The 14395-nt window shown below is 35.1% G+C and overlaps 1 protein-coding gene across 4 annotated transcripts; it reads right to left on the reverse strand.

Moving 5' to 3' along the window:
- Window positions 1-1219: 1219 nt before the first annotated feature.
- LOC117322152 (FK506-binding protein 5-like) lies at window positions 1220-14343 on the reverse strand. Of its 4 annotated transcripts, none has more exons than XM_033876919.1 (10): window positions 14283-14343; window positions 12986-13045; window positions 8838-10604; window positions 8388-8580; window positions 8025-8151; window positions 7606-7725; window positions 7040-7127; window positions 6680-6811; window positions 5779-5811; window positions 4678-4988 (listed from the first exon to the last, which is right to left on the reverse strand). In XM_033876919.1, the coding sequence occupies exons 2-10, from the start codon at window positions 13007-13009 to the stop codon at window positions 4857-4859; spliced, it is 2616 nt and encodes an 871-aa protein (XP_033732810.1). In that variant the 5' UTR covers window positions 13010-13045; window positions 14283-14343; the 3' UTR covers window positions 4678-4856. The 4 variants fall into 4 exon arrangements, with proteins under 4 accessions (XP_033732809.1, XP_033732810.1, XP_033732813.1 ...); XM_033876921.1 differs by having other exon boundaries at window positions 4877-4988; window positions 6676-6811; XM_033876918.1 differs by lacking the exon at window positions 5779-5811 and having other exon boundaries at window positions 1220-4988; window positions 6676-6811.
- Window positions 14344-14395: the final 52 nt, after the last annotated feature.

Below are 14395 nucleotides of genomic sequence, written 5' to 3' on the forward strand. Positions count from 1 at the left end.
TTTGATTTCACACCAACCCAAAAAGTAACAACACTTTTCAGGATCATTTCAGACAGGTTTGAGCTGAATCCCACTGGTGGAACCTGAGAAGAAATGACATATTTTTTTCCAAAATGGAAGGAATGGTGGCCATCTTTGATTTCAGAGCAACCTGAAAAATTACAAAACTTAGGCAGGACCAACTCAGGCAAGATTGAGAGCTGGATACTATTGGTGGAACTTGAGAATACTGATTTCTCTTCACCGAATTTGTTACTGGCCAAATTTCGTCAAAATCTCCCGAGTGGTTCCTGACTAGCAGCTTAGGAAAAGTTGACAGATTGACGACTTACACAGCACTATGCAATAAGCTTGAAGACGGAACAATGCTTATGTATGAACGACCAGGCATGTATGAATGTCGAAGTGCAAGTGTATTATTGTCATGTAACTGTTTTGTTGTCTATTTGTTGTAAATGTCAAAGTTACATTGTGTCCAGCATTGTTAACTACCAATGATTTCGGCCGTCACCTGAACATCCAGAATCTTAAACTTACTTTCTGTTGTAACGAGGGTTTTCATTGGCTTATTCTATTACTTAATATAGTATGTGACTTCTATTTAAGTTCTAATATCGATAGCATTCTTCAGTCTGTATTTTTGGTGCCGCGGTGGCAGAGTGGTTAAGGTGTCCCGACACTTCACGCCCTCCACGTCTTGGTTGCGAGTTCGAAACCTAGTTGGGGCAGTTGCCACCTACCGACTGTAGGCCGGTGGTTTTTCTTAGGGTACTCCGGCTTTCCTCCATCTCCAAAACCGGGCATGTCCTTAAATGACCCTGTCTGTTAATAGGACGTTAATCAAAACCAAACCAAACAGTCTGTATTATCACTGACCTACTGGTCGGCTCACTTCGCTCTACCTTCTCATTTCTCTCCACACTATTGTCTGTGGGGTTGGGTTGGGTGTGGGTGTTGGTGTGGGTGTTGGTGGGGGGTCGGTATTATTTAGGTAGCATATAGTAGACATTAGACTAGCGTAAAACATTGGTATCAATACCATTTGTTTGTCTTCTGTTCTGCATAATACTCAAGCATCTGTGGGTGCAATAAACTTATACCCTTTACACCATGAGAATAAGTGTAAAGCTCTAGTCTTATTTTCCTTCAGGCACAACCAGAATTATAACTACTAGGTATATAACTTGTATGTGAATACACAGACACAGGACACCAACAATTTGTTCTGACTGATTTATTTACAATTTATCATCAGTGAAATTATCATACATGTATATACTTTCTCGCACTCAGTCAACAACTATAAAAAAAACATTTTATCCTGATAACTTGTCATAAAGGGTAGGCCTCTTTTCACTATTGCATGAGGTTTTCATAATAAAAAATATTTGCGTTTTTTTTTTAATTCCCCAAAGAATGGTTCAGGCCATTGAAAATTACACTTATTATGAACAATAAAGAAAAGGATCACGTGATCCAAGAAGGATCTTGAGACACAATATTGAATGACATGTATCAAATCAATGTAAGACTGATCTTTTCTTTACTTTTAATCTTTCCTCTCTTTCTATAAATCATTGGGGGAACCTATGGGAAAGATCAATCAATTTCCTGAGAAAAAGCTATACCAGACTTCAACTTATATCCAACGTGGCCATGTATCAGCAATTTTATTTTTCAGATCTGTCGCAAAACCACACGCAATAAGGAATCATTAAGTTTGAGAAGTTTTCTTCCAGTACTTCACAAGGAATAGTGATAAAAAAATTCACAATGGCTGCCTGTTGGCTAATTTGTTTTTCTGATACATGTACAACTAAGATATGAATGGACACAAACCTATCAAAACCTGTGGAAACCTTTAAGATAAAGTTTCAAAAACATCCTTTCAGTACTTCTCAAAAAATAGTGATAACAATATTTTAACTTCAACATGATCAAGATATCCCACAGGACTCTTGCTGCTGTCCACTGAATGATCTTTATGGGGTATATATATATAAGACTGATCTTTTCTCATCTTTCCTATACTTTTTTAATCTTTCCTCTTTTCTTCATTGCCCTGTGAAAAGATGGGGAACCTATGTCTAAAATTAGAGGAAGATCCACAAAGACCATTACTCATAATACAATAATTAAAATATAGTGTGGAGAAAATCTATAAAAAATAGTAAACATAGCATTCTTATTGAAATGTTTTAGATTATATAATGACTTTTAAGAGAACAATTCAATATCCCGAACAAATATTTATGTAATAATTTTACAATATCCTTACAAAAATTGTCTGGGAGGGAAACACCAAATTTATATCATGATTAAAAAACTTACTAAGTTTTAAAGAAATCAATAGAAAAAAGTTGAAGGAGATATATGGAGAAAAGTCAAATTCTGAAATAAATAAAGGCTAAAAACTTTTGTAACAGGAGTATCAGTGGAACTGAATCAACTAATGAATGCTCCCCGAAAACAACTTAACTGAAGGCTTTTCCTGTCTGTCAGTTTTGAATTTAGTCATATGAATGACACATATCTGTAAAAAGATGTTATAATGGAGAAGAATAGGAGGAAGTGGCGTGTTTAAATGTTACAAACATGTATTGTTATGCTCCAGACATAAAAAAATTGAAGGGCAATAACTCTGTCAATAAATAAAAGAATATATTTAAGTTTTTGATTACTTGGTACCATGGTAACAGGAAAATTATGCAAAATGCAAATCACTCCATACCATCAGGCACAACTAGATCAATGCATGTACCAGGTTTCGTGAAATTATTCTAAACAATTTTGGAGCTATGCATCAGAAATAGTAGTTGAACAGATGCAGAGCTTTTAATTTTACCATAACAGATTCTAATCAGGGTGAAAGAGAACCAAACTGAAAGTAATCCCTGGAGTATTGAGAATAAAACTAATGTACAAATCATCATGAATATCATCACCGATTGTCATGGCAATTACTAGTCTTCTTATGGCAGTTACAACTGAAAAACATTTATTACAATAACGACAATCTCAACAAACATCACTCATTCACTGACAGTGGCCATTTAACCAGCTCTCATTAATCAATAATTTAGCTGTACAATGTTTTACTACAATACTTTATATACACATTTTCCAGACATATGTACAATCATTTTAATTCAAAAATTGATTTATCATGCCAAACACATGATTTTAAAATTATGATTGATAATAACTGGTATAACTCTGTCAAAGTTTCATATAAAAATATATTTAAGTTCATACATCATGTTAAAATAATCACATATTCAGTAAGATAACACATACTTTAAATTGAGTGAGTCTAAAGCTTATGATCAACAAGAGGCCCAATGAGCCTGTATCACTTAAGTGTTCTGCATCTTATGAAGTGAAGACGGGAAGGTTAAATTCATGTGAATGAACTCCTCAGTAAATGTTACTTATCTAATATCACACCCTGGAATTTTGGCATTCAGAACTAAGTATTTCAGTACATTTGACCCTGAGACCTTGACCCTTTATCCTAGCATGCTACTGACCCAATATGACCCTCAGCCTCATGGTTATTGAGAGAAATTCATTCAAAGTTTTTAACATTTGATCTCTGCTACCTTGTAATTAGGTCAATGTCAATCATTTAATCTAAACTTGGCAGCCTTCCATCTGAGAATGCTACTTGCCCATTATCCTGACCCAAGGGCTTCAGGTAAATGAGAAATCGCTAGATGATTTTAAAACCTTTTACAGGCCCAATTCAAGTTTTTAGGTCCCTTGATTTTTGAGTAGTTGTCATTAAAAGAGTTTAGCAAACTCGACCCCCATGAACTTGTCTAAGGTCAAGGTTATTCATTTGAACAAGCTTGGTAGTCTGGTTGCCCTTCACTCCAGCATGCTACAGGTCCAATATCAGGTCTCTGAATTTTGTTCGTAATAAACAAGAAGCTGTTAAAATCTTTTAGCTTATTTTACCTTGTGATCTTGAAATTAGGTCAATGATTCACTCTAGCATGCTACAGGATCAATTAGTTATTGTTTATAGGGAAAAGTTTACGCTGGACGGACGCTGCATCATGGCATAAGCTCACTTATCAATCGAGCAGGTGAGCTAAAAATCTCTTGACAATGATGTCAGTCGGAATCTGATAAAACTATTATGACTTCTTCAGGACTACATGACGCCATGCGTTGTTTCTTTCTCTGGGGCATAGGTTTGGACAATATTTCATCCTCATTAGCCAGGTCGATCACTGTCGTACCCCTATTTAATGGTTTGAGAGACAAATTTTTACGTGAGTTCCTGAACATAATGGAGCGTTGTACATGTGAAGAGGACGGATTAGAAACTTTAGAGGAATTAAGCTTGCCCCCACAACCGTCACTGATGTTACTGTCTGAGAGAGGTGATCGCTCACGATTTCTGTGCTTAGTAAATCCACTGGTGCTATTTTCAATTGGCATTTTGAGATGGCGTTTAACACCTTTCTTATGAGAATTGACAGAAGTCACCTCTCCCTCCTCCCCAGAACTATTACCTCCACTTATTGATCGTATGTTGGATATTTTGAGTGAATAGTCATCAGACGGAGACTTGTCATTCGTCAGATCAGAAGAGATTGGTACCTTAGGTAACACAGGCATATGGTCCATGTAATCTTCTATACTAAGAAGAGTCCCTGATTTTTTTTGTAGGTGATGATCACTGATTTCCCCGTCGTCAGCAGGCGAGTCTGGAGGTGAATTAGCCACATATGGTGATTCAGGATTTGGTGAGCTGTCGGAGCTCAGTGAACTAGATGATAGCTTTCTAGATACTTGTGAAGAACAGGGTGATGAACGTGGAGACACTGCCATCATATCTTTACACCTCAGCACCGAGGCTGGAGAAGATAACTGTCTAGGTGAGACATTATCAGACAGGAAGGATACTGATGAGGAGCTGCCATCTGTTGTTGCCTTGACTGGTGATGATGAGGTCTCTTCATCACTGTCATTGAGAACTGGAAAAATAAATGTGGTATATTTATTCATTGAAAGTGACTTTGTGTCTTATTTACAACATAAATAGGTAATGAAGTGGTCCCCATTGTTGTGGCCTTCAAAAAAATTGTGTATTTGTACTGTAGAAGAAAGGGTCCCAGTAAAATAATCAAATAACAAGTATGCAGCACAAATAATCATACATAGTTTGAAGTATATTGTCCCAGCATACTAAAGGTGTGATTCTACCTAATGTGCAGTGGAAATCTTTTGCACTAGTATACAAGTGTATAGATTTATATGCAACAAATATATTTTATTATCAAAACTTTGAGATTATTGTACTATATTCAGGGCCTTTTCTGATGGCTTCTTGGGGCCGTTAATGGGCCCCATTCCCAATTAAAATGATTTCATATTTAAGCCAAATTCCCAAATTTTGGATTTTTTTCCTGAAAAAGTCTTTCCCAAATCACCAATTTTCTTCTCAAAATGAGACAAAAAGGCCCCTTCCCAAACCAGTGAGAAAAAGCCCTGATATTTATCAGTATAAAGGTGTATTTGGAATGTTCAGGAAGTGTATGTGTATAAGGGAGATTGGCAAGAAAGAAATAATCTATTGATTTCACAAAGCAGTTCACTGTAATGACAATTGTATATTATTTAGTGGTCTGTCACTGTCCCCTATCCAGGCCATGACCGTCAGTAAAATACATGGGAGTAATGATTTATCCATTCATATTGGACAAAGACAGAACCGTACCATATACTAAATAACAAGAGGCCCACTGGGCCTGTTTCGTCGCTCACCTCGTATTCACTTCTTGATGATTTTCTGCCTTTCTGTTAATCAAAAGAACTTGATTATAGGCCTTTTTAGTTTATCAGAAGAAGCCCTATATATGTTTTAACAAATCTGACATTTGTGACCTTGAATATGGGTCAAGGTAATTTCTTTAAGCAAACTTTGTGGGGTCGATTCCAGGAGCCTATCAGCCAATACCATATATCAGTTTATTATTTCAAGGATTCATTTTTGCAAAAATCATAAAAACGTACTGCATGTAATTATTGTTATTTCAATTTTTTTGTGATTTCAATGTTTCAGAAGATTAAAAATCATGATATTTTTAAAATGACCTTACATTTTTTTTTCAAATTACTTTTATAGGCAGTTACGACAACCACAATTGAGTACAGCAATGTTTACATGCAGTCACAATTCAGAAACTTCATGATTCTCGCTTAAATCAATTATTTTCCAGCATTATGATCATTCATTTGCACTATCCAATCAGTTTCAAAGCTGTCACATTTATCTATAAATTACTAAAGTCTGATTTTCCATCTTGGTAACTAAGCTCAAATCTTCCTTGAATCCTGAGGGGTAAGACTTGTGGAAAAGTTTCGCAAATGAATTCTTAACTATATGGCTCCAGTGACATAGAAAATATTTTGACCAATTTAATGCATATTTCCCCTGTTGGGACAGCCCCTCAAGCCCCTGTGGGGTCAGGCCCACTATTTATACAAAATTGGTTTTCATTCACCCAAGATTGCTTCAGACCAAATAAGATAAAAAGTGGTTCAACATTAGCAAGGAATGTTGAGGGAGGCTGGATGGAGGAGGATGTGGGATGTGCCATGGCAGGTGAGCTGACAATGACAATACCCCATAGGCATATGGCCAAGGGGTAAAAATCATACTTGCTATCATTTCTGGAACATCATCCTTTACGAACATTTCCATTTCTTCTTTGTCTTCTTCATCTTCCTCAGACTTTTTGTCCACATTCTCATCCTCGGGAGTTTCCTCCTGCCATTTACAAAACTTCTCCAAGACCTGTGAAATGAATGAATAAGCTTATATTTCCCTACATACAATTAACATATAACTCATATTACATTCTCCCTTTACCAAATACAGAACGTATCATTTTTGACGTCTAAGTGAGACAATCATAAAACTGTTATTTAGCATTGTAAATCAGAATACTTGGTCTTGACATAGGAAAGCAGTTTGTTTGTGTCAACAGTAAACAGCATTATTAGTCACTTTTATGTTACCTACCTCATCAAGTTTGCCTTTTCCAACTTTTCTGTTTTCATCCAGCTTCTTCTTTAAGTCTGGGTCTTTTGAAGCAGGGTCTTCCCTCAACCTGATATCAAGGAAAAGTGATATAGTTCTCACACATATACATAGTTCAACATCAACTTTTGTGTTTACTTGCATGCCCAGTGGGTAAAATATCTTAAAAGTTTACTTGCCTTGACAAGAGATGCACTTGCCCTATCATAATGAGTTATATTCAATACCAAACAATTAATAACAAATGACTTTTTTTGTGTTTCATTATATTTCTATTGTATTTCATGACCACAAAGTGTCAAAGTCCTACCATGGAAAATTCTCCTTCCATTTAGAAAGGAATTCTCTTTCTGGCATATTTTTCTTAGTGTTTTTGATTCATATCAGCTTAACATCTTGTTATTGTGCTAAACAAGCTTGTCACCATTTTGTCTTTGTCCACAAATATACTCAGTAAAGGACTGAGCATTTGTTGAATTACATATCGTTGTTTTGCATTGCTGGAATGGAGAATGAATGTTTAACAGTGTCACATTGGTATAATTTACCCCTGTTCATCCTGGAGGTGTCCCAAAGATGTCTTTCTAAGGTCACTGATTCGCCTTTTCTGTAGTAGGTCGCCAATGTCCTGGAAAGCCTCCCTCGCCAATCTGTCTACAGCTGGCCCACTAACAAACATATTAAGTACATGTTTAATTCTAATAAAAATTTCTCATTTTCCATAATTTTAATTTAGCTCTTTCAATGTTCAATTTTTCTCGAGCCTCTGATATTAAATGTGATTTATGCATAACATATAAATCTAATTATGCAATAAATAGAATTTGACATGAAGATTAAACTTAAATGTAATCCATCATTCAAGTGATCCCAAAGTGTTTACCATTACTTCACAGGCAACAAAATAAGTCATTACATATATAGCTAGTTATTAGACTGCAATGATGATTAGCTTTTAGTTACTCACCTCAAACCTAGCTTCTTCTGTTTGCTGGTGTCTCTAATAACCTTTTGGACATCATGGAAATCTGGGAATATCTTGTGCTTGTTCACAAATTTCTCCAGCTTCCTGTTCACTTCTGGATACCTTGTCCCTACAATGTATAGTAATTAATGTTAACATTGTTTCCACAGTATTATAATTTTTTTATCTACAGTGGATAAAAGTGAAAAAAAAAAAATCTGTCAATTTAAAATACTGACACTCCTGTACCACATGCAGTTGATCATGACCCTCCTACAAAACAATATGCCACAGAATGGCCCCTAATAGGCATCCCTCTTTTTATAGGACATGACTTGTTACTTTTGACTTGCACCTGAAACGTACCCTTGTAGAAGAATCTCCTCTCAATAGGACGACCTGTGGTGGACTCGGCACCTTTCAGCTCGCACAACTTCCTCCACACCTTGACAAATTTGTGCTGGTAGCGGTCCTCCTGAATGTACACAGAGTCCTCATCTCCCAGGGCATCCAGCGACAGATCTGCATTTTTCAGTTCTTCTATCTTATTACGAATGTCCTGTTAAATACATATTGCAGGGTCAAGCTTATTCTATTTTTAAATGTGATCACAACAATTTCTGACATGTGTTGATTTACTGTTCACATAAAATTGTTTTCTGTTTAGCCAGGTGGTTTAGCACAATTTTTTTTTACTTAATTAATGACTTTTGGAACTCAAATTTCAACTACTATTTTCAATTCAAATTCACAGATTAGGTTTTTGCACAATAATTATACATTGAAGAGTTTTAACATTTCTGAGGAAGCACTAACCTCCAGTAGGTTTTCCAGGCGACGTATCTGACGTTGGGAACCCTTTTTGTTGGGTTCTGAGGACTTGTTTGCCAGTGGTAGTGTCGACTTTGACGAAGTTCCTTCATCAGTTACAGTGTGAGCAGTCTCATTTTTGTTGTCTTCTTGTCCAACTTCTGCAAACTTGCTTGAACTATATGTTTGTTGGTTTTCAATTTGTTTTGTTTCAACATAGTTTTTACCTTTTGCCAAATCTTCACGTACAGTTTCAGAAGTCTTATTGACACTTTTCTTTTCATCTTCATCACAAATTTCTGCCTTACTTTCAACTACAGCATCAGGAATTTCTGCTTTACTTTCAACTGCATCATCACAAAATTCTGCCTTACTTTCAACAACGGCATCTAGAATTTCAGTCTTACTTTCAACTTCAGCATCACAAATTTCTGCTTTACTTTCAACTTCAGCATCACAAATTTCTGCTTTACTTTCAACTTCAGCATCACAAATTTCTGCTTTACTTTCAACTTCAGCTTCACAAATTTCTGCTTTACTTTCAACTTCAGCATCACAAATTTCTGCCTTACTTTCCACTTCAACTGAATTATCTTTTTCTTTCTCTTTTAATGTACATGATGTTTTTCCTCCCTGATCATTTTCATCATTGGAATGTTCACATTTCACTGTTTTGGGGCTATCAATCGCATCTTTTTCTTTATGTAATTCACGAATATCTTCAGTTTTCATTTCTTTAGTGGGTTCTTTTATTACCAGTTTATCATCATCGTTCTGATTGTCATCATCATCATCATCATCATCATCATCATCAATTGTGATGCAATCAATGTTAGAGTCACTAACAAAGCCACCACTTACATCTGAATTTTCTTTAGATTTGTCTACATTTTCAATTTTACTTTGAGGATCTATATCAACACATTCATCTTTCACTGTCATGCATAGACCTCCATCACCATCTGAAATGGCCGATGCCTCTTCTTTCACACTGGTTATACCAAGAGATTCCTGATTTCTATCTGTCTCCACATTGGACTCCTGATTTCTATCTGTCTCCACATTGGACTCCTGATTTCTATCTGTCTCCACATTGGACTCCTGATTTCTATCTGTCTCCACATTGGACTCCTGATTTCTATCTGTCTCCACAATGGACTCCTGATTTATATCCGTCTCCACATTGGACTCCTGATTTATATCCGTCTCCATGTTGGACTCATGATTTTTAACTTCCTCCGTGTCCGACACCTCATTGCTGCCTTTCTGACTTAACGATTCACAATCTCTATTCTCTATTGATCTTGACGAGTCTGTGTTACTCTCTACAATCTTGATTTCGGCTGCTTCGCGTTTTGGTGTCTGGTGATTGAGACTAGGCTTACTCACACTGTTAGGCTGTTGATTATGTAGAACTTCCCTGAAAGCTTCATCGTTTTCTACCACACTGCCGTCTGTATCTTGGTCAGTGGAGTTATCTCGTATTGATTTCGGACTTGGTGCCCCGGATGAATTATTACTGCCACTTTCTCTGCGTTTGCGCTTCTTGCTAGCTTTTTTTTCTGCCTTATTTGATTTTAACTCATTTAAAAAATCCCTGAGATGGACAAATACTCTGCTATTGTCACTATCAATCTTGGCTCGTGTTATGTGTAAAAAATCCTCAAATTTACTTGAATGAATGTATGACTTTGAACATTCGTCATATCGCTTCTTTATCAGAATGGACAAATTTGGTGTGTTTTCAATGTATCCTTGAATTTCATCCAAAAACTGAAACAAATGCCGTAGTAGATATTAGATTTTTTTTTGAAAAGGGTACATACACAATCATATATATCATCAATATCTTATAATTATCAATAAATTCACATGTAATTATACGTCAAAATTAAAAGAGTTTAACAATTGCAGTTTTATTATAAACTTTTAGTCAGTTTGAATAAAAATTAAATAAAGACAGTTGAACCTGTTTTATTCATACAAAATTATATTATATACTTCAGTTCAAATTATCAGACTCGGTTCAATTGCGATTCGACATCCCCAAAATTTTAAAAGTTTTTAACAAGGTCCAAGTGTAAGCCTACCATATGTAGCTACTCTATATATATCACCTATTTCCATCAATGCAAAACGGACATGTAACAACGACAGCCTACCTTATGCAGAACATTTAAATGTACATATTTTCTCCTACATGCGTATATTAATTGATCATTATTTATTTCATATTTATTATGATCAATATTGTGAAATTTAATTTCAAGGCTCCAGTTGATACAAGTACAGATTGCCCAAATGTTGATACCGAGGACGACTCACGATCACATACATATTGTGCAATATCAATGCATTATTACAAACTGATGAGACTTACTTGGGTGACTAGAAAATTATTTGGTCATTGCAATTATCTATCATAAAACAATGATAATGACATTATAACTGCATATACTGAAAGTTATAGCACTGACATGCATGACCTACTGAGATGTTTTGTTGCATCTTTAATTAACTGTTTGCAGTGAATAAACATTATTGTTATGTGCAATCTGTAACTTGAAAAAAAAAATATATGAAAAATCATTATACAAAATGTAACATTAAAAACCTGCTTCTAACAGAAAACAATGAGATTTTTTTTGCAAAATGTAGAATAATTTCTTTTCTGAATCACGTAAATCAAACATCCAGATCATGAAACAGACCATTTTTTATCCACTGTAACAGTTGTAAACAATTTATTAAATCCATGAATTTGAAATGTACTTTTTCTTTGTCTTGAATTTTAGCCAATTCCTATTTTGTAGACGTTGAAAATCACTGATTGCGATCCTCAACCGGACACCTGTGTAAACAGGCCAGATATGGTTCTGGTTACATTTGGTTTAGACAGCTAGCTATATGTTATACATCTGTATTTCCATCAGAAAAGACTCCTTTTCAAAAATTACAATGTTGATGACATAATCATAATATAAGCTTAAGGTCACTTTGTGTTTTACCAGGTAATTTAAGGGTAGTTGTGTACCTACCCATAAGACGTGTATGTCCCAAGACAAAGCTTACGACAACAATCTACACAGGTAGCAAGAGGTGACTTGCACTGTTGCATGTATATCAATATATTGTGCCCCCTAAGATACTGATTATCTTATATCTATATATAAATATCCAACATATTATATGGCATTCAGTCAATGAACTTAAGATTTTTATCTTCATAGACAATCGGTCTATGGGATTTCAAAATGTCATAGACCTGCTAAAAACTTCATAGACCTAGATTTTTTACCAAAATTACATGTTGACAGAATCGATCCGAACACAACTAGAATTTATATGAAAACGTGGAATTATCCGACACCGTTTGGTGTCGCTAAGAATCTGGTGCATATACAATGAAATCGGGCGTAACATAAACCTACCTTACATATATGGATAAATGAGATATTTATTTACCCCAGAACACCCATTCAGTCCCACCTAGATGTTTTATTCCATTCGTATAGACCCTCGCTTTACGCTAGTCATAATTCCATACTGTCGACCCGCCATTTTGAAAGTGACAGTACTAGTACGACTAACTACCCGAATCGGAACGCAATGGACCGAAAAGACCATATATCAATAATTGTGTTTTTCTTCTAACATAGTTAAAATTAAGAAAACTAAGCTTATTCTTCCCATAAACTGTTATATTCAATTCAAAATTTTATTATTTATAAACTATAAGCGGTAAAATGTATAAAAATAAATGTTGTATTTTTTTTCTTTTCGCTCCATCGTGCACTTAGGGTAATTAGGCCGACCACGACCTACATAGTTAGCAATATGGCGTCGAGTCAAGTATGAGATTTTGACTAGCGTAAAGTGAGGGTCTATACGGACGGAATTAAATATCTAGGTGAGACTAAATGGGTGTTCTGTGTTAAATAAATATCTCATTTATCCATACATGTAAGGTAGGTGTTATGTCACTCCCGATTTTATTGTATGTGCACCAGATTCTTGTGCATAGACATTCGGTCTTTAGTGTATTTATTTTCCATAGACCGACAGCAAATCTACTAGACTCGGTCTATCGTTAAGTTCGCACACTGGGCATTATACATGTACATCAGTTCAGTTGCATGTCCCGAAATACCTACTTCATTTAAATCTGATTCAGACATAATGGCTACTATTCTTCTTTTCTTTCTTTTTCAAATCTGAAAAAATAAATAAATATATTTATTGCAAGAAAATTTCACAGGAAAAAATATTGAAACATTCCTAATATTAATAGATATATATGGACTGTGACAGCTGTATTTTTTAATCTTAGCACGTGCGTCAATTCAACTGACCTACATCCAAGTGAAACAACACTTAAAAGTCAAACATATTTCAATAATTGTTGATACTGTTTCACTTCAAAATGATTATTTTTGATAACTGTTGCAGGATAAATAGAGTGTACATGGTCAGTGTCTAAAATATAAGTTGTATTTTTGGCTTGGGACAGAAAGACAAAAGTGGCACCACTTTTGTCTTTCTTAACACTCGCCAAAATACAGCGTATATGTTTCAAGACACTGATCATGACCATGTATTCTCTATATAATGTCCTTTCAATCCCATGAGTCAGATCTCATTTTTGGGGAGTCAAAAACTTATACCCTCAAGGTTCTACTGGAAGCCCTGATAGAGTTAGCTTATAAGATTCAGATGGAGGCCTATACAGGAAACTACAGTACGAATAGGCTACCCGATAACGATAGTAAAACAACCCTAGATTTACCCGGATTCTGGGTTTATCATTTAAATATCTTGTCCTATCGTTTTTAAAACAGCACTTTATGGCTTACCTGTACAACACATTAATATGTCTGAATGTTCAGAGGATTTTTCCCTTGTAAATTCATGTGACAAGATCTAACTAGAGGACTTATTCAGTTATTGGGAGTCACAAATTCAAGTAATGTTCCGAACCTGTTCAAGCTTCATCAGTGATCACACAACAATCGTTTTCTTGCTTTATGAATAATTCTTTGAAAATATCTTTTAATCAATCAAAAACATTTACGTTTTTTTTTCAATATGGGAATATCTCATAAATGTTTCCTTGGAACATCATCAATAATTACTTAACTTATTAAATGATTTAAAAGCGTACCCACTACTGTTATTATCCTTCTTCTAAACACAGATAAATCCTAAATATTCATTAATATCATTTTATTCAAAATTGGTGTTGATTGTTTGAAAGAATCACAAATGAACTTTGTGTTCTATATTTTATTTTTAGTCCGAGAAAGCTGACAACACATTGTTGTTATAGTGCGAAAATTATAGCTGGCTTTGCCAAGTGGCAATCCAAGACATCATAATCATTATGTACATTATATTCACGTGTAAATACAGCATATTTTACATGGAAGAATACATATATCACTCAATACATACCAATCGCAGTTTTAATTTAAAACACAACAGCATACTCCACCTGCTTGGCGGTGAATGATAGAGTCGGTAAATATTATATAAGAACGCATAATTTTGAAAATAAAACGAAACAA

Source organism: Pecten maximus, chromosome 2, assembly GCF_902652985.1.
Source record: "Pecten maximus chromosome 2, xPecMax1.1, whole genome shotgun sequence".
NCBI classification, from domain to species: Eukaryota; Metazoa; Mollusca; class Bivalvia; order Pectinida; family Pectinidae; genus Pecten; species Pecten maximus.